The sequence below is a fragment of the Pipistrellus kuhlii genome, unplaced genomic scaffold (genome assembly GCF_014108245.1).
Source record: "Pipistrellus kuhlii isolate mPipKuh1 unplaced genomic scaffold, mPipKuh1.p scaffold_m20_p_1, whole genome shotgun sequence".
NCBI lineage: Eukaryota > Metazoa > Chordata > Mammalia > Chiroptera > Vespertilionidae > Pipistrellus > Pipistrellus kuhlii.
Window position 1 is genome coordinate 192,655,674 of NW_023425404.1, and position 21,038 is coordinate 192,676,711.

The 21,038-nt window shown below is 46.0% G+C and overlaps 1 protein-coding gene across 2 annotated transcripts; it reads right to left on the reverse strand.

Annotated features, from left to right (window-relative positions):
* Positions 1–811: 811 nt before the first annotated feature.
* Positions 812–16,807, reverse strand: CD38 (CD38 molecule). Of its 2 annotated transcripts, none has more exons than XM_036420185.2 (8): positions 15,787–16,807; positions 10,582–10,711; positions 8,762–8,897; positions 5,779–5,864; positions 4,702–4,775; positions 2,423–2,515; positions 1,987–2,076; positions 812–1,462 (listed from the first exon to the last, which is right to left on the reverse strand). In XM_036420185.2, exons 1-8 carry the CDS (start codon positions 16,050–16,052, stop codon positions 1,405–1,407), a joined length of 933 nt encoding a protein of 310 aa, XP_036276078.1. In that variant the 5' UTR covers positions 16,053–16,807; the 3' UTR covers positions 812–1,404. The 2 variants fall into 2 exon arrangements, with proteins under 2 accessions (XP_036276078.1, XP_045429935.1); XM_045573979.1 differs by having other exon boundaries at positions 10,582–10,714; positions 15,790–16,802.
* Between the last annotated feature and the right edge of the window lie 4,231 nt (positions 16,808–21,038).

Genomic DNA, 21,038 nt, shown 5'->3' on the forward strand with positions numbered 1-21,038 from the left:
AGGCAACTCTGTGGAAACTGAACTGAATGATTAAGTAGTATTCACAAAGGGAGATTTGTTCTTGTATTGAAGGCTTGGGTTTTAGCTACCCCATTCCTTCTCAGCCTCACCCTTCTCCAATGTTCTTTCAGTGTGCTGATTACACTGGGAGTGAAGTGGTACTTCCAACATACTGTGTCTTCTTATTTCATTCTACTAAGGAGATAGCACACCTTTACTGTCACCAGAGTAATGGGCCCTGGTCACCAAGCAGGGCTTGGATCGGCAACGCCAGGGACGTTGTTGAACTCATGGTGGGCTACAGAATGACAATTACAAATATTAAATCCTTAGATTTGGTGGCAAGAGGGAATGGGGGGAATTATCTGTTAATACCATTGTCCATGTTGATCTTGAGATGGAAGCCAGCTCTTAAAGATTTCAGGAGGATACCTGGTCCAGCCCCCTCAGGTGGACAAGTTCTAACCATCCAAGACCATTCAAGCCTTGTGTGAGAGTGTGTCGGACCCTGCTGATTGTCAAGAGGGCCAAACCTTACCTTCTCCATTACTCCCAGGGCCTCAGCTTCTAAACAAGTAGGCCAGTCAAGGAATTTCCTCAGGAATAAAAACAGGTTCCAACATTTTTTAATTAAAAAATTAACTTTAATAGAGCTCTTCCTAAGTATCAAGCACAATTCTGATATTTATACTCCTAACATCTTGCTCAAATGCTCAAAACAATCCAGAAGTCGCCACTGTCATCACCCCATTTCACAGGTAGAAAAACTAAGCTCTGAACACTGTTCTAAGAACTTTCCATGTTTCAGGTCCTGTGCTGCAGGTGGATCTGTGCAGCCATGAACCTGAGGCTGGTGAGCCTGAGACAGGTGCCATACTTCATGTCCCATCACCATGAATCATGTACTCTGGTTACTTCTATTCCCAGAAGCAGCAGTGGCCATGTCCCGCAATGGCAAAGTGACAGCCAAGTGTCCTCAGGACAAGAACAACTTCTGTGCCTGACCAGTCTGTGGGGTAAATTTGGGTGTTCTTGACTGAGAGGCTTCCAAACTTTTATTGTCCTCCTGAAGAACTTGGAAGCTTCTGATAGTCTCTGAAAAATGTATTTCCAGAGAGAGCCATAATCTGTCCAACATATAAACAACATAAAAGCATCATACAAAAATTAAAACAACATAAATATTTCATTCTAATTTTTTCTTGAATGTTAATTGACAAAATAAAAACTATCCCAATAATATGCTATTTTAAGACTTTGGGGGGAGAAGGCTTTCATCTCTGGTGTTGACATGATGACAGAAGATCCCCCAAATCCTCAGCTTTCCATCACCATGTCTCCTGAGTCACACACAGCCGTGTACACCACAAGGGCTCAAAGATCAGAAAGCACGGAGCTGATGGCTCATTTCCTGCAAGACGAATCCTCAGGACTTTTCACACACTGAAGAAACTTGATAGGCCTGTGACAAGAAAGCAGAAAAGGAGATCTAGAGGCAGAGAAACACATCTACCATTCAATTCATCAAGGAAAGACGCCCCTTTATTAGCAACAAAGGTAGGTGTTGATCACTTAGCATCCACACAAGTTCCTCTCCTGCAGTGACAACATGGAGAAAGCTCACATTTAGGAGTGAGTGACTTAAAGTGGGGCCTAGTTTAGTTCCCTTTCACTTGTTAAGCCATAAAAATAAATACTGAGAAGGGATGTCTAATGATGATACATGGACATGAAAACGAATGTTTGGCTCTGGCATGGCACTGACATGGGCTATGAATGTCAGCTGATGATCAAGAAACAGCACAAGCAGCAACCCATTTTCTTCAGAAGGTCACTAGCTGGGAACACCTAAGGACTAGGCTGGGGATGTGGAAGGGAAGGAAGAGAGATCACAGTCGGTCACCATTCCAGATCACCATCAAGGCCCAAAGAAGATGCCTATAGATGGCAAGATGGCTATTTTTACTTCAAGAACAAATCAATTACCTGTAGTCATCCTCACAGGTAAATGAAATATTCCTCTTGCTTAAAATAAATTTCAAATCATCTATGATGGGACTTGAGCATGTGTGGTAACTGGGAAAGAAAGAAGAAAGTGTTAAAATAACATGATCTTGCAAATATCTCCTGAGTCATTTTCTTCTAGGTAGCAGACCTTGCACAAAGCCCTGGGATAAAGAGGTGAAGCAGAGGTCAATTCTGAGAGTTCACAGGTCAGCAGGGGAGCCTAAGGTGCAAATTAGGTAGATACCTATTACAGAGATAAAATCGAGAGGTTGTTGATGGGCTGAATGTAGAATAAGGCCCCATTCATTTCCTGAGCCAGTCTTTCCTCAATACATTCTTGAGACTGTGGATTCTTTTGCTGATCAATTCCTAAAGTAAACGTGAGACTATATGGGCACAAAGTGGTAACATATACCTGTAAACTCCTCCAATGTCATGCATCACCCAAGCTTTTAGTACAGAAACTTTCCCTGGATGCAAATTATGGATTTCCACACGTCCAAAAGTGCTAAGATAGAAGAGACAAAGAACATTGTTGACCCCAAACTGAAAACATCAGGCACCCCCAGCTCCCGTGAAAATCCAATAGGTAGGGTGCCATTAGTTAAAACCCACCCTCTAGGACTGGTGCCACCTTTACTCTTTCAGCATGACCCCAGTGAATAAGATTATCAAAATAAGATTTCTTATCTGAACATTGATGTTGATTCTTTAAGTACTAGTACTACCCTGTTTCCCCGAAAATAAGACAGTGTCTTATATTAATTTTTGCTCCCAAAAATGCTCTAGGTCTTATTTTCAGGGGATGTCTTATTTTTCCATGAAGAAGAATATGGTACACATTTATTGTTAAATGAAAATAAAGGAAATTTATTACTTGTATACGGTACAGTAGTATGGTAGTTGTCAACACAAACCAGACAAACTGAATCCTACAGTATCAAGAATTTACTCATTTATTCAATGACAATCATGTCATCATCTTCTGGAACATCATCATAACAATCTAATTCCTGAATTTCCTGGTGAATTTCTTGTGACTCTATTTCTTTCAGAATCAGTGGACCAAATCTCTCATGTTTAGCCTGGGGGAGGGGGGGGCTTATTTTCAGGGGATGCCTTATATTTCACTCAGAAGGAAACCTGTAAGTAGGTCTTATTTTCGGAGGATGTCTTATTTTCAGGGAAACCTGGTAGCTTTCCCAGGACTGGGTCATAAACCAACACAATGACATCACCTGAGAGCTAGTTAAAATGGCAGAATCTCAGTCCACCACCCCCTGCTAGACCAGAATCTGCAGTTGGGCAAGCCCCAGGCAATCCACATGCTCAGGTAAGTTGTAGCACAGTTTTGAAAGACTCTAGCACCCTATTTGGTTGGGCTCAGTGGATAGAGTTGCCCTGTAGACTGAAGGATCCTGAATTTTATTCCAGTCTAGGGCTCATGCCCCAGTTGCATGCAAAAGACAGCTGATCAATGATTCTCTCTCATCATTGATGTCTCTATCTCTCTCTCCCTCTCCCTTCCTCTCTGAAATCAATAAAAATACATTTTTAAAAAAAAAAAAAAAAGAAAGAAAGACCTTGGTGTCCTGCTCTGACCCCACTCCTAAACCTCTCCCATTAGTCTCTGACACTTGTCACTACCATTGCAAATACTTAGGTTCCTTATACTAGATTATAAAATTCTGGAATGTTAGCATTTTCATCTAAAAGCCCATAAGGTTAAGGTCAAAAGCAGAAGACAAAGGACAAATACTTCTTCATAGAATTAAATATTAAAGCAGGAGAGAAGGGAACTTAATTTGGAGCCCCTAGAGTGGTCCCTCTTCTCAACCCAGCCTTATCCCAGGACAGATTGGAGAACGAAGACTGAAAAGGTAATCCAAGTGGCAAAAACTGTAAGCATAGAAGGCAGCAGAAGGTATTGAGGTGTCAATGGTGTGGATTGAATAAAAGAATAATGGCTGATACTCATTGTGTATCTTCTCTGTCAGCACAGAGCTCATCGTTTTTCAAACACTGTCTCCGTTCATCTTCATAGTGCCACCACCTCTGCAGGCGCACACTACAGGGGCTCAAAGATGGAAGTGCCCTGCATAAAGTCCCGTATGCAGTACAGGATGGCCTCTGGAGTCCTGCTGTTAACTGAAGCGCTGATGACCAGGAGACAGTGAAGGGCAAGAGGCCATCATTCTCTTGGGATGCTCCCAGTAGTTGTGGTTCTGAACTGGGACTCACTTGTTCATGGAGGAAACAGGGTTAAGGACAGATCTTCGTGGCCAGTGAGGATTCAGATAGGCAGAAGCACTAGGGGGAGAGGTCAGAGGGGGAGCAGCGTGAACAAAGGCAGGAAATGGGCAGCACGGAGTGTAATGGAGGAGAGAGCTAAGAACATTCCATCAGACTTCAAAAGGCCACAAGGGGGAGCTGGACACAGTGCAAGGAAAAGAAACTTGCACCTATGAAGAAAAACTTCTCCATACAATACAAAATGTTTACCTTTTTTGGCCCAAAACTTCAGGAGTAACCTTAAACATGAAAAGTATATTTTCCTATAGATAAACTATCTAATTGGAGGCTGTGCTAACCTTTGCAAGTAGAATGCAAAGCAATCAGTACCTGCTTTTCCTCCCATCACCATTCATCTCCCCTCCACCCTCACCCAACTCCCGTCACCCTCCTCCCCAGTACCTGTTTTTATCAAAGGTGTTACTGACGGACCCATTGAGCACCACCTGCACCTCACCACAGGCATTTTCGGCAAACTTAAAGAGAAAAAGGAAGCCCACAATTCCTCAGCATGTAAACGTAACCAGCAAGCCCCAGCAGTTGCACCCAAAAAAGCCCTCAGTGCTAGCAGATATTGGGAAGGTACCTGGCTCGGGACTTGTCATAACTATACAATTAACAAGTGTGAGTTCCCACCACCCCAGCTCCTTGGTGTCTGAATTTAATTTTGGAGAATTCTAGGTAATATAGTTGTACTTTCTCCCTCTTTTTCTTTCCCTTACTTCTTCTTTCCCATTTTTCTTTCCCATTTTTCTTTCCCATTTTTCTTTCCCATTTTTTCCTAGTCTACTTTCATGCAAAGGAGTGGCTTATAAGAAAAATAGCCACAAAGGTAGCTTAGGGTAAAGTCAGAAATAGGGAGAAAGTGGCAGGGAAGATGGTGAATATTTCCCAGGCAGATTCTGGATCTGGAGTCAGGCAATTTGGGATTAACTCAGACCTACCACTCACTGAGGACATTTAGTATGTTGCTTTCTTGCCCGCAGCACTATTTGCCCATCTGTAAAATGGTGTGATACTCATGGTACCTTCTTCAGAGGGTACTTATGAGGATGAAAGGTTGTAATCCATGTGAAGCCTAGAACTGTGCCTGGCACACAGGAAGTTCTGAAGGTGCCAATCATTAAGATTGGCCCAGGAATCTAGGATTGGCCAAAACCTGGGCCAGAGGATTAAACCACACAGGAGATTCCTGGCAGCCAAAGCCAAGCCAAAACAAAAACAAAACAAAAAATGGGTAAGAGCAGGGATTCTATCCCTGGAGCCCATGTGCCCCCCCATGCATATCCTAAAATGGTATGTGAAAATCTTCTAGAATGTAAGTCAGGGACATTTTCTTCAGGAAAGAATCCCAAACTTCTGTTCCTCAAAGGGTGTGTGATCCAAAGGAATCCAAACCAACCATTGGCTAGATGGTCTCTCCACTCTGTGGTCTCCCAATAGTCATCCAAATTCTCAAAGTCCACGCCTGGTACTCACCCTTTTGGATACCGTGTCCCAGAACACAGACACGGGGTTGTTTATGCAGTCTTTCCTCCAGTGCGGGCAGGACTGATAGTTCATTTCTAAAAGACACGGTTTGGAGACGATAATTAAAGTGAAAAGTCACAGGTGTAATTAAGCTCCGTTCTTCCCTGATGGTTCAGTCAAAGCAGAACCATTATCCAGTGGCACTGCTGCTAGGATGGAGGATGGAGAATGGAACACATCTCGACCCAATTTAATTAAGTGCCCCTGACTCCCATCCAAGTCCCTACCTTACCCTCCAAACCCCAGACAAGAACATGGGGACCAGCTTTGAGTCATCGCTCTGGGAAACTGAGAAAGCTCATCTGGCAGAGACAAACCCCCAACACTGTCCCAGAGTGCAAGAGGAATCGGACACAAAGCTGGGTCTCAGCCGTTCTCCCCAGCCACTCCTCTGCTTCCTGCCAACACTCTCTGGCCCACAGCCTTTCTCTTCTCCTCTCTTAGGCTCAGATGGCCTCAGAGTCTTTCTATACTCTCACCATCAAGACAGGATTAGGTTACCCTGACAGTATTGCTCAGTGGTTAAGTGTCAACCCATGAACCAAAAGGTCACTGGTTCAATTCCTGGTCAGGGCACAAGCCTGATTTGTGGACTCAATACTCAATAGGGAGGGTGCCAAAGGCAGCCAATCGATGATTCTCTCTCAACAATGTTTCTATCTCTCTCTCTAAAAATCAATAAAAACATTAAAAAAAAAAAAAAAAAAAAAAAAAAAAACAGACTCGCCGAAACTGGTTTGGCTCAGTGAATATAGCATCAGACTGTGGACTGAAAGGTCCCAGGTTCAATTCTGATCAAGGGCATGTACATTGGTTGCAGGCACATCCCCAATAGGGGGTGTGCAGGAGGCAGCTGGTCAATGTTTCTCTCTTATCAACATTTCTAGCTCTCTATCTTTCTCCCTTCCTCTCTGTGGAAAATCAGTAAAATACATTAAAAAAAAAAAAAAAAAAAAAAAAGACAGGCGCAAGCCTCCATGAGATACAATAGACAGTAAGATTTTAAAGTGTACAATGCGACAATTTGATATGCATATGTACATTGTGAAAAGATTTCCCACCTGGAGTCAATTAACACATCCATCAGCTCACACATTTAACTGTGGGAGTATATCTGTGAATAGAACAGGTAAGTTCTACTTCAGAAAATTTCAGTTATGCTTCTACATTATTATCCATGATCTTCACCATGCTGTACACTAGATCTCAAATCTTCTTCATCTCAGAAGTGGAAGATTTTACCCCTTTATCAGCCTGTCCATATTCCCCATCCCCTGCCCCTGGCAACCACTTTTCTATTCTGTTTTTATGAATTCAATTTTTTTTAATTCCACATATAAATGATACCATGCAATATTTTACTTTCTCTGACTGGCTTATTTCATGTAGCAGAATGCCCTCCAGGCTCATCCATGCTGTTGAAAATGACTTTATTCTAAGGTTGCTATATAAACTAGAGGCTTGGTGCACAAAATTCGTGCACTGTGGGGGTGTCCCTCAGTCCAGCCTGCACTCTCTCCAATCTGGGACCCCTCAAGGGATGCCTGACTGCCAGTTTAGGCCCTATCCCTGTGGGATTGGGCCTAAACCGGCAGTCCTTCTCACAATCTAGGACTACTAGCTCCCAAACATTTGCTTGCCTGCCAGCCTGATCACCTCCTAACCACTACTCTGCCAGCCTGATTGACACCTAACTGCTCCCCTGCTGGCCTGATCTCCCCCAACTGCCCTCCACTACTGGCCTGGTCACCCCTAACTGCCCTCCCCTGCCAGTCTGGTCACCCCCAAATGCCCTCCCCTGCCTGCCATCTTGTGGCAGCTATCTCTGACCACATGCGGGCAACCATCTTATACAAGGGCATGAGGATCAATTTGCATGTTACCTCTTTATTATATAGGATACACACATGCCACATTTTCTTTACCTGTTCATTTGACAGTACATGCACTGGAGCATTAAGTCCTGGGGATAGAGATGAATTAAACAGAAGCCCTATTGCCAGAGATGCCTGGCAATCAAATAAATTAGAGAAAAACCCACGGGGTTGGGGTGGTATACAGCACTATTAGGGAAAGTTGATTTTGAAGGATGAGTAAGATCCTCAGACAGATGAGAGAGGAAGGTGCTCCATGCAAAGAGAGTGTGTGCAAAGGCCCGGGGGTGTGAAACCGCCTCATGGATTAGGCTAGCACCACCAGAGCAGGAGGGATGGGGACGGGAACCTGGAAGATGAGACATCGGAAAGACAGAGGCAGGCCATGCTGAGGAATTTGGGCCTTCCCCCAGAGGCAAAAATAAATAAATAAATAAATAAATAATCGCTATTTAGGCTTTAAAATAGAGACAGAAACAATCCTTGGTAGCCACGGGGCTGACTGAAAGGGGTGAGGAGTGGGCAGTGAGGCTGTTAGAACAGTTCCAGTGAGAACCGTGCTAGTGCGCTGGGCTCCAGGAGTGTGATGGAGGTAGAAAAGAAAGAATGACCACATAAGTTGGTCTAAAGAACACTATTTCAGCCCAGTCTTGGGGACACAGTGGTTGAGCATCATCGATCTAAGAACCAGGAGGTCATAGTTCCATTCCCGGTTAGGGCACATTTCCAACTTGTAGGCTCGATTCCCAGTTACAGGTGTGCAGGAGGCAGGCAATTAATGATTTTATCTCATCATTGGTCTCTCTCTCTCTTCTCTCTCTCTCTCTCTCTCTCTCTCTCTCTCTCTCTCACCCCCCCCCCTTCCTCTCTGATATAAATTTTTTTTTAATTTTTAAAGACACTATTTTGCATCAGGCTGAGTTGTCCTTGGGGGCATAGATGGTGTCAGGGTGGGTACCTGGGCCCGTCCTCCACACTGACCTTTCAGAAACCCTGGCAGAGCCCAGGGCTCCTTCATCCTGCCATCCCCAGACGATCCCCATGGCCCCCATCCTCACCATAGGAGCCCGCATCTCCGCACCAGTTGAGGCCGTCGGCAATGTAGCCTATCAGTGTGTCCTCCAGCGTGAACATGTCCTGCCGCACCCTGGTGTACAGGTGCGCTAGCTGAGTTGATTTGCTCCAAAAGACACTCTAAGAAAGAAAAAAACAAAACACTACTTTTAAAATATGATTTTTATTGGTTTTTTTTTTTTTTGCTTTTGCTTTTGCTTTTGCTTTTGCTTTTCTTTTTTAAGAGAGAGAGAGAGGGAGAGAGATAGATAGAAACATCATTGGGAGAGAACCATCCATCAGTGCCTCCTGCATGCTCCAACTGGGAATAGAGCCCACAAACCGGGGATCAAACTGGGCACCTCTTGGTTCAGGGCATTGATATTCAACCACTGAGCCACACCAGCCAGGCATCACCAAACTACTCCTGAGATCAATTTAGTAAGCAAAACAAAAACCTCCTTTCCAGGTACGTGTGTGTGTGTGTGTGTGTGTGTGTGTGTGTGTGTGTGTGTGTTTTCTAGGACACAGTGTAAAATAAGCTCATATTTCTGGGATGCAGTAAAAAAAAAAAAAAAAGTCTTAAAGCCATTGATCAAAATCTTATACTGAACATAGACTCGGACCACATCTGGAGGAGACTAGGAAGTGACAAAATTCCTAAATTTGTCTGCAAAACAATTTTGTCTAGGCATTGTTCTGGGAGAGAAGCGTTCGTTGTTTCTCAAAGAGCTCACTATCCTCCTCTATCCTTTTCCAATTCTCTCTTATAAAGAAGGAGGAGGAGGAGGAGGAGGGGGGGGGAGGAGGAGGAGGAGGAGGAAGCAAACACAGGGCGTGTTTTTACAGGATCTCTTATAAGGTACAAACAATCAAATATCAGAATGCTCTTCGGCTCCATGAATCTATTCACTCAGACTCGGAGGCTGTGGAGGGTGTGGTTTGAAGCCTGTCATTGCTGATGCACTGTCTGACCTGGGACACCCAAAGCTTCACTTTCCCCACCTGTACTACGGTAAGAATAGTTGTAAGAAGCTCTTGGATGCTGAAGACAATTCAAATAAAGTGCTCAGTCCTGTGCACTCTCATTCAACAGTACCACCTGGGGGCTGTCCACCTAGCAGCTCTTCAGAGTGAGGTCTCCTGCTCAGGGACTCCAGCTCTACCCCAGAGACAAGGAGAGGCTGTCATCCAGCCGAAGGGCTTCACAAAGATGGCTGGGGCAGGGTGAATTTTCACCGCCCGTGCTGACTTCAGGAAAGATTCACTCAGAGTACTAAAACCCAGGCTCCAAAAACCGTGCCATTTCAACTGGTCACCCACCTCCAGGATTCACTTTCTCACTGGTGAAGGGGAGGGGGTGGTGGTGGCACCAGATCTGCTTGTCTCACGGGATGGCAAGTGCAAATTGGCATGGCTGTTGTTGTTTGGTTGTTGCTGTTTTGTTTTTGTTGTCATTATCACCAGAGGTCAGGGAGCGTTTTGTAATTGGCTAAAGTTGGGTTCTTTTTGTTTGGTTTGGATTGGGTTTCCTGTTAGGTTTTTATTTTATTTATTTATTTATTTATTTATTTATTTATTTATTGCCTGATTTTTAACCAAGTGTCCTTTCCTCTCTGGGTGATCTCATTTCTCTCTCCAATGTCCTAAATCCTAATCACATCCTGTTCTTCCGTGAGCCCCACAAACTCCATATATGCCATCCAACCCTACATTCTTATGTCCAGATTTTCCTCCTCCCTCATCCTGGTCAAACTTTGGTCCTGTGACCTCTTCCCTCTGGCTTTCAGCCTCAGTTCTAAAACCAAGAACTTGACCCAGTTACCGAGTGGCAGGGTATGGTTTGACTGGTCAGCTTCAGCAGCAGCTGGTAGTCTTGCTCTGAACTGTGACAAGGATCCTTGGAAAGAAATGCATTCGTGAATGCCTTCCCTATCTGTCCGCAGTCTGCATGTCTGTGAGACAAAACATGGAAAATAGAGTGAAGCATGAATACTTAGATTTCAAACATACTTTTAGAGCATAATTACCCTATCCCCCAAAATCTCATGTAGGAGACATCTACTGAATGCCATGTAGTTCCTATGTAGGGTCTCGTCTAATCTGTACAATATTTTTATGGGTGAGCATGACCGTTCTGCCCCACAAAGTCCCTGCCTTCATGAAGCTCACTCTCTGGTTAGAGAGGCAGGCAGCACACAAACAAGTAAGCTAAAAGAATAAATACAGATGATGATTAACATGCAGAACACCAGTGGGGATGGACGACAGCAGAATACAGAAGCAATGACCTCTCAAGGGAGAGGCTGGTCAGTAGCAGTCTCCCTAAGAGATCTTGTAAACTGAGACTAAACTATGAGTAAAAGTGCATTCCAGCCCAAGGGTCTGGCATGAGCAAAGGTCCAAAGCCAAACAGTGAGCACAGAGCTGCCTTACATTCTAAACGTTGCTCTTTCTTCCAAACAATGCTGCCTCTCACAGGAAATTTAAACTCAATGCCCTCGTCTCATAATGAGGTTATTCCTAACAAAAGTGAGGCCCTCAGACCCCAGAGGGGTTGTCATTTCTCAGCATGATAAGTTGAAGACCAGAATGGGGCACAGTTATTCCCAGGTGATGGATAAAATGAATGGGGCAAGAGTGATGGGGTAGAAAGGGTTAAAGTCTTATGCTATGACATCCATGCTAAGGTGGAAAAGCAGATATATTTGGTGGTTAAATCCAGGTGGTATGTTGTCAGTTACTTCAGGGTTCATGACACTATGCTGTTCTCTCTCTATAAACCTACATCCTTCCCACTAGCAGTTATAGTTCAAGTCCCTGTCAGTAAAGCAACATCACATACATAATGTGCTGTTCTCCAGGGAAAGTTCACACACCCTAAATCCTAAAAGCACTTAGATCCCGAGGGACAAATGCATACATTCGATGTATTTTCCTGCTGACAAGTTCTGCAGAGCAGGTTGTATTGGCCCAAAGAAAACAGGAAGGTTACCTCAGGTAGTTCTCAAATTTGAGGCTACTGGAGTCAGTATTGAAGGCAAAGACTGCCACCTTGTGGTAGAGATGAGCGATTCATGAGATTTGCCTAGGCACCTAGGATTTTTCTCAGCAGAATTAAAATCAGAAGACTCTCCAAGCCAAAGGAAAGCTTAGAACTTATTAATTCGTTAATCTGGACAATATTTATTGAGAATCTAGTATGTGCTAGGCACATTTATGGGCATGTAGGATACCAGTCCTTGGGGGAGCTTACATTCTATCAGAGCGAGACTCTAAACAATAAGCAAGTTATCGAGTACCCTAGACATGTTTGAGATCCATGGAAAAGACTAAGGGTAGAGTAGATTGTATCTGACACACTCCTACAGGATCTAGCAGAGAGCTAACAGCACAGAAGCACCCCACCCAACCGCTGGGACCCCTCTCAATTACGTAGGCTATTGGCTGTTACAGATCACGCTGTCCTGCAGCATTAAGTTCCAGGCCAGTCCGCCCCAGCACCCCTGAAGGACCTTGGAGAGCAGGACCTGTGTTTTCTTTCTCCCCAAAGCTCCCAGTCCTACTCCGAGCACCAAGCCCTCAGGAAGTCTTTACTAAGTGTTTACTGTTTGCTTTTTTGTACATTTTGCACTAATACATCTTACTGACTAAAAGCTAATAAAATGCTAACATCATTGAAATGAGAGGCACAGGGAAGTAAAAATGAAGAGTTGGCCACAAGACATCTTGCTAGACAAGGAAAGGGAAACTAAAATAAATTGTGAAATAAAGATAAAGGAGTCAGAAGAAAAAGTCCCTATGGGCACAAAAATGATCATTGCGGGGCAGGGGGGGGGGGACACACAGTAAAATGGATGAAGAGTTTCCTCTGATTAAGTGTCTCACTCTATGTTTGCTTCAACCAGCACGATGTGGACCTGCGTTTAATGGAGCAAGCGCCTATTGAGAGCAATGTGCCAGGCAGCAAAGGACGCAGAGGTGAACAGAACAATCGCTGCCCTCTAGGGCCCTAGCATCACTTGGGGCAGCGAGGAGGAAAGCTGTCATAGAAGGGCTGGCTCCCATCCCTGGACAGAAGGCAGCCATCAGGATGGATGCCTGCAATTCATGGGGAGGGCTAGTTTTCCGCAAGGTGAGAAGATTCATGGAAATGAAGCCACACCATGGAGGTGCCTCCCTGGAGGTCCATCTTACTCTGGGTGCTGGCTCCCCATTTCTTCCTGTAGGCTCTGCCCCACTCTCCCACATTCCCTGGAGCTTGACTACTGCCTGGACACTCCCCAGAGTGTCAGGGCTAACAATTTGCTCCCACTTTGGTGAGGCTTGTGTCAAGTGGGAGATGGCCCAGGGCCATCTTGGTTAGAAGGCAGTTCCTGTGTGTGAGCCTTCAGATAGGATGGCCAAGACTGATTGGTTGAGGAGTTTTCTGCATGTAATGCTGGCAGAAAATGGGTTTTGAGGGAGTAAGAGATATTGGGAAAGGAAAACCAAGGGAAAGGGACAGATAAAGAGGATCAAGTCCTAACGCTAAGAAGCTATTAACACAAAACAAAAATAATAATCCAAGTGCCCAATATAGAAATTGATGGATTTTGGAAGTAATGGTATTGAAATGTATATTGAGGAGACATATTCATTATGACTTTCTTTATGTCTATTATTCTTAACATACTAGTAGCTTGTTTACCATTCATTTAATTCAACTCAATATTTCTGCTTATTATATTCCAGGCACTATTTTAGGTCTTCTTGATATATCAGTCAACAAAAGTCCCTATACTTGCCGACACCGGTTTGGCTCAGTGGATAGAGTGTCAGCCTGAGGACTGAAGGGTCCCAGGTTCGAGTCTAGTCAAGGGCATGTATCTTTGTTGTGGGCACATCCCCAGTAGGAGGTGTGCAGGAGGTAGCTGATCAATGTTTCTCTCTTATTGATGTTTCTAACTCTCTATCCTCTCTCTTCCTCTCTGTAAAAAATCAATATATATATATATATATATATATATATATATATATATATATATATATATATATTTTAAGTCCCTAGACTCAGGAGCTTATATTCCAGGAGGAATATATAGATTTTTGTCATTTTAAAATATAGTTAATAGCTGAAACCGGTTTGGCTCAGTGGATAGAGCGTTGGCCTGCAGACTGGAAGGCCCCGGGTTCGATTCCGGTCAAGGGCATGTACATTGGTTGTGGGCACATCTCCAGTAGGGGGTGTGCAGGAGGCAGCTGGTCGATGTTCCTCTCTCATTGATGTGTCTAGCTCTCTATCCCTCTCCCTTCCTCTCTGTGAAAAATCAATAAAATATTTAAAAAATTAAAAAAATTAAATATAGTTAATAAAAGGTAATAAAGTGGAAAGAGCAATATATGTAACAGCAAAACAAAAAGACTAGAAGGAGATAAAATTAAGAAAACAAGCATAAACATCTATGAAGGGTTAAACCTGTCCACAAGAGCTGTGTTACTCCTCCATTGAGGGGTGGCGCTTGTTTCTATGTCTTTGGAATCTGGGCTCTGCCTGTGACTGTTTGTGCCAGTTATGGGTCTAAAGCTTTAAGAAGGCCTGCTGCTCCTACTTTTAGGAGTTTAGGAACTCTGAAGGAATCCAGCTACACCACGGAGAGATCATGGGAGAAGAGGGGTCCTGAGATGATTCAAAAAGAAACAGAGGTCTAGCTGTCCCAGCTGAGCCCAGGCGCCATGGCTCCATCCTGAGTGACAGTTTGAATTGTTTCAGCCAAGTCAGCCCCCCAGATGACCAGAGCCCCAGCTGACATCAGATGAAGCACGAAGAAGACCATCCAGTTGATCCCCATCAGCCCACAGAATCATGATAGATCATCAATGCTTATTGTTTTAAGTTGCTACACTTTAAGGCAGTGAACGATGCTGCAATAGAAAGCCAGAACAGGAAGTGGTACCTGGGAGTGAGATGCTACATGACAAAAACCTAAAACATGTGAATGATGGTTCATTTTATGTATCAACTTGGTTAAGCCATGGTACCCAGGTATTTGGTCAGACATCTGGATGTCTCTGTGAAGGTATTTTTCTTTTAATATATTTTACTGATATTTTACGGAGAGGAAGGGAGAGGGATAGAGAGTTATAAACATCGATGAGAGAGAAGCATTGATCAGCCGCCTCCTGCACACCCCTACTGGTACATGCCCTTGACCAGAATCGAACCTGGGACCTTCCAGGGCTTGGACCGATTCATCGATTCATCAACTCACTGAGCTGATTCGCCTTCCCTTTAAATTAAGGCTCAATTGCTCAAGTTGTTACCGTTTTGCTTTGTATGTTAAATGAGTTCCCTAGAGAACTGGGGTCCTGGGAGGCTGTTTTCTATTAAAGAATGAAGCTCATCTCAGAGTCTGGCCCTTCGGATGCCATCCCATCACCCCGAGCTCTGCAGCTCTGCCAGCCGCCTCAGCAGGTGCCACCTGGAGCCTCCGGGGCACGTTCAGGTCCCAGACCAGGACGGGAACCCCAGGTGGAGTAGAAAATGCCACCAAACCCACCCTTCCCCGCCCGCCCCGCGTGCAATTCTGCGGGGGCTTCTGTCCCTGCAGCGGGGCCGAGGGCGCTGAGGGTCAGGACGGCCGAGCCTCTGGGCCCCTTGCCCACGGGGCGGTCATCTCTGCCAAGTGTTCTCAGCTGAGCTGGCTCCCGCTCCTGCAAGGGGCGCACGAAATGGCCAGCCAGAGGGCTCTCCGCGCCCCAAACAGAAGATGCTTTGTTGGGGCCATCAGACAGCTCCCCCCGCGCACCTAGCCGGACTCCCTGCACTCCCAGCCGCCCCCCTGCGCCTCCAGCCGCGCCCCCCCTACACCCCTAGCCCCTACCCCCTGCCCCCCCAGCCACCTCCCCTCGCCCCCAGCCGCCCCCCCACTGCAACCCCAGCCGCCCCCCCTTCGGCGCTCCCAGCCGCCCCCCCACCCAGCGCCCCCCCTCCCTCCCCCACCCCGCGCCCCCAGCCGCGCGCATCCCCCGCGGCGCCCAGACGGCTCACCCCAGCTCCGGCCGCAGCAGCTGCGTGTAGGTGAAGCAGCGGCCCAGGACGATCTCGGAGAAGTGCGGGGTGCTGCCTGTCCCGTTCCACGCTCTGGGCGGGGTCGCGCGGGGCCACATCAGGACTCCCACCACCACCGCGACCGCCACCAGGACACACAGGAGGACGCACAGGAGGACGCACAGGCAGACCTTGACCTTCCTGGAGAGGTGGCAGCAGCCAGGTTCCTCCTCCGTGGGCACGGAGCTGAATCTGTGGTCGGACATGGGGGCCGCTGCAGGGTCAGCCGGGCGAGTGGGAGGAGAGAGGTGCCCCGCCGGGCTTGGCAAGGAGGGAGGAGAGAGTTGCCCCTTCAGAAGCTGCACCTTCCCCTTTACTTCTCACTGGCCTTTTCTGGGCTTCCTTTCCCACCCCTGCCCCTCCCTCATTCCCCGGCTGGCCAGCCCACTGAGGATTTGAAGGACTTTAAAAGACTTGAGCCAGGGCAGAGTCATCTAAGCTAGGAAATTCCCTGACGGGGTTAACGGAGGAACTGCTAGCTAAGCAATTGACAGTTACAGGTCACCTCCCTAGGCAGGATGGCATCTAGGCCTCAGTGGCATTTCAGCTCCAGCCTCAGAAAAGCAGCAACACCAGGTGAGTGGCGCCAGGGCCAGCTGGGATGGCCAGTGACCCCCTGCCCTGCCTGCGACCAGTCAGTAGAAACCAGGAGACTGAAGGAGCACACCTGGAAACCAGGACTGTTCTGCTGAAACCCTCCCCTGAGGCCTGCCTGAGGGGAGAGATAAAGCCCTCAAGTCAAAGGACCCTCCAGGAGCACCCCTGCACCATTCCCAGACATCCCCTGCCTCTCCTCCCTCCCCCACCTATAAACACCAAGGGACCCCACAAGGCTTGCAATCAGGGGAGCCATGGGCAGCGGAGGCTCCTCCAGGGTTAATTCCCTGCCACTGAGGTTCTGCCACTGGCATATTTCAATGGCTTCCCAGGGAGCTGGCAGCAGCCCTGCCTCCACTTCCACTTCTTTCATTTCTTTCCTGCAGGGGTTGGCTCTCCGGTAGCCTCTTCTATGCTAAGCTCTTCCTGGTTCTGCTATTCTCAATCATAAACGTACCCTCATCATAAACAATAAGAGGGAGGGGGAGGCAGCCACCTTCAACTTACTGGACAGATGCCTTCATCACACACCGGATCCTCTTGCCCCTCCAGGCCAGCTCCCTTTGCCAGCTGTAAACTTTGCACTTTAACCACACTGCTTCCTGGATGCCTGCCCGGGCACCTTTGTACAAGCGATGCGGTTACCGGCAACGCAGTGCTCTCCTTGTACTTAGTGTTGTGGGGTTGAATCCTGGGTTCAAAATAAGACCATCAGAGGCTGACGATTAATTTTTTAAAAAAGCAGGCAAGGATTTATTGAAATAAAAACTGGCCAGGACAGCCGCGAGAGCATCACACACAGGTGGTCTCCACACGACTGCACCGTTTCAGGGATAGGCAGTCCCTTTTAAAGGTTCAAACCACAGGAATTTTCCTTTGTCCCAAATTTTAAATCCTAAAGACTACATTCTAAAGACTGGGGTCAGCCTGCAGGGTCTATGCTAGTCACATCCTGCTGGACATTGGAATGTGTGGCCATAACACCGAAGCAGAGCTCAGCGGTTAGTCTCTAAAGGTTATCTACAGTTTCTATCCCTGAAGCTACTGAGTCAGTGGGAATCAATCTCCTGTGGTCCTGGTCCCAGGCAAGGGAAAATTGCCTTAGCCTCCAGGTCTCCTGGAAGCTGAGGTAAGTACCCTGAGTTTTAATCACGTACAGGAGCCAAACTAGAAGGGTTAAAATTCAAACAGCAGTTTTTGCCAAAGTATGGTTGCCACTACATTTCACTTAGCGTTGGCAAAGGCCTGCTCAGTCCTCTGTCAAAGGCTCCACCTAGGCCTGACGCCTGGTCCCAAGTGGCATCCTGGTAAAGGTCTGGGTTCAGACTTAGCTCCATCACCCCATGGCTGGGCGAGGTAGGGTAAGTTACTTGGCCTCTCTGTGCTGCACATGAACAGTGGGGCCAATACCAGTATGCGTTGCATGGTGTTGTTATGAGGAGTGAGTTCATACTGAAAGCATGGTCGGTGCAATGCCTGCTCCATGGTAAGCATGCCGTCGGTGTTCGCTCTTCCTACTTGCTTGGTGAGCATGTGCAAGGGGGTACCTTTCTATCCTCCATGGGCTGTGCTTAGAAAATGTCTGGCATGCAGCTGAGTGGTGGTTCAATGACTAACCAAGTGTCTTTTCCCAGACATCCTTACCCCTCCTCTCTCAGGGTCCTTGGACGGGGAGGTGTGGGTGGGAGCTCTGCCGCCCCTCAGAGGGAAGGTGGAAAGCCTGGAGTTAGGGGTTGGAAGGCCAGTGGATTTGCTGGCTGTGACCTCAGAATTCTCTTTCGGTTGTTCCTCAGTGAAATGAGAAGTCCCTGCTGAGAGTGGGTGGAGCGCTGGAGCAGCTGCAGGAGCTGGGGAAGCCGATGGAACAGGAAATGAGAGGTCCTCAGGGTGTCAAGAAAGGGGTCAGGAAGTTAAAGAAACACCAGATGGTGCAGGCACATTTTCGGCAAAGGTTGGCAGGCGGTTGGTTCTCATGGGGCGATATGGGGGTAGGGCTGTCATAACAAAGCTACAGAGTCTGTTGTGGCTTAAACAACAGAAACTTATTTTCCCACCAGCCTGGAGGCTAGAAATCGGAGTTCAGGATGTCAGCAAGGTTTATTTCCTCCGGGGCCTCTTCCCCTTGGCTTAGAGATGGCTGCCTTTTTTGCTGTATCTTCATATGGTCTTCCTCCTATGTGTCCACACTTCTGTGTTCCAGTTTCCTCTTCTAATAGTGATACCAGTTACATTGGTTAGGGCCCATCCGATGGATTTCACTTGAACTCAGTTACCTCTTTAAAGGTCCTGTCACATTCTGAGGCCCTGGGTGTTAGAACTCCAACATATGAATTTGGGATGGGGACACCATTCAACACACCACACCAGGTAAGAACAATGCAGCAAGAGAAAGGCAAGCAGGCCGGAAGTTTCAGCAAAGATGGAACTTTAATAATGGGACATAGCACCTAAGTCCCACAGAAACCGAAGTGAGGACAGAAGGACGGTGAGAGACAGTGAAGATGAGGCACTCCATGCAGGAAGGGCTTGATGGGGCCAAAGACTTGATAGAGGAGGGAATACATCCCCTTGCAAATCAATCCGTCCACAACTCAACTATTGATCTTCCTCCTTCAAACCAGTTCTTTCCTGGTCTTTCAAATTTCAGTAAAAGGGCCCCCTCCCCCAATTCAGCTCAGGCTGGAAACTTCCAAGTCTTTGAACTCTTTCTTCTTCCTCCTCCCACACATCTATCCAGAAGTTGGTTCCTTCTGCCTTATATTAATGATATTTGACATTTAATATTACTTATAATTAATGAATATTAAATATCTACTTTACTCACCTCCACTGCCACCATTAGTCCAAGAGTTAGCCTCTTTCTCACCTAGGCAAGGCTCATCTGGCCCTGAACTTTCTTTCATACTGAATAATGAGCAAGGTCCCAAACCAGATCCTGTGTAACAAAGCTTGCACCTGATCCTAATTGTACTGAGCCATCTGACAGCAATAGTGTTCTGGCTTGTAGAATGAAACATTTAAGACCTGCCACAAAAACTCCTTTAAAAAGGATATTTGGCCCAAACCAGTTTGGCTCAGTGAATAGAGCATCAGCCTGCAGACTGAAAGGTCCCAGATTTGATTCTGGTCAAGGGCATGTACCTGGGTTTCAGGCACATCCCCAGTAGGGGGTGTACAGGAGGCAGCTGATCGATGTTTCTCTCTCATCAAACATTGATGTTTCTAACTCTATCCCTCTCCCTCACTGTAAAAAAAGAAATCAAATCAATAAAATATGTTTAAATAAATAAAAAGGATATTTGTTCTTGATAATAAAAGAGTAAATGTCAAATAGAGCAAAATATATAGAGCATCATTCTTTCTCCTGCCCCTGACTCTCCTCTTATCATATTAATGAACAGGCAGCCTTCATACATGTGCATATGTACAAAGAGATAAACCTTCATAGTTTCACAAAAACCATGGCATATTGCACACCCCATTGTGCACCTGTCTTTATTCACATTTAAAAGACATGACCTGCCAGCATATATTGCTTTACCTAATTCCTCTAATGACTCTTGGTATTCCAATGTGTGTATACCATGGTTTATTGTACTAGACCAGTGGTTGGCAAACACATTAGTCAACTGAGCCAAATATCAACAATACAACGATTGAAAACTTTTGAGGGCCACATTTTTTAAACTTAAACTTCTTCAAAACAGACTTGCCCAGGCCGTGGTATTTTGTGGAAGAGCCACACTCAAGGGGCAAAAGAGCCGCATGTGGCTTGAGAGCCACAGTTTGCTGACCACGGAATTAGACTATATAAATTGGTACCTAGGTTTTCCACTCCTTTGTTTCTACATTAAATATTGGAATAAATATTCTTGTGTAGACATATTTTTCTACATTTCTAAGAACATACACTCCTCCAAGTAGACTTCCTGGGTGAAAGGGAACAACATTTAAGATTTTCAAGATAAGGACAACCCAAGAGGTTGCACCAACGACATTGAAACTCCAATGGTTACACGATGGTATTTGTTGGTATTTGTTCTGCCTTCATTTCTCGTTATTAACAGCACTTCAGCTTTTAGTATTTCCTTTCTTCAGTGTAATGGACACTTGAGAAAATAAAATCTCAAAGGACCCTGTAATCCTTTGCCTGCCCAAGTCACTTGGTCAGTGAACCCTTTCACTGTGTTCTGTCCTCCTGCAAGTAAGGCGCTCAGCTATCATGCCAAGCCCTGGGCAAAGAAGATTGCAGATGTGCAAAGAAATACCCCACCTCCCTACACTCCCTCTGGTTGAGGCATGATTTGGGGAAAGTTACATTTTTAAATATTTTCTCATCTATCTAATGGCTATAGTACAATGCTTCCTCAACAGGGGATTGATTGGGATACTATACATAATAGGAAAGGTTAGACACTGGACATATGGTAACTTTGTCAATGTGAACTTATTTGCACATAGTTACAATTCACTGAGGCTCTTAAATATGGCAAATTCTGGTGTACATTCACTCAACACAAATTAAAGACCCACCATGTGCCAGGCACCATGGTAGCTTGCTGAGAACACACAAGTAAACTGGCCTTGAAGGAGCC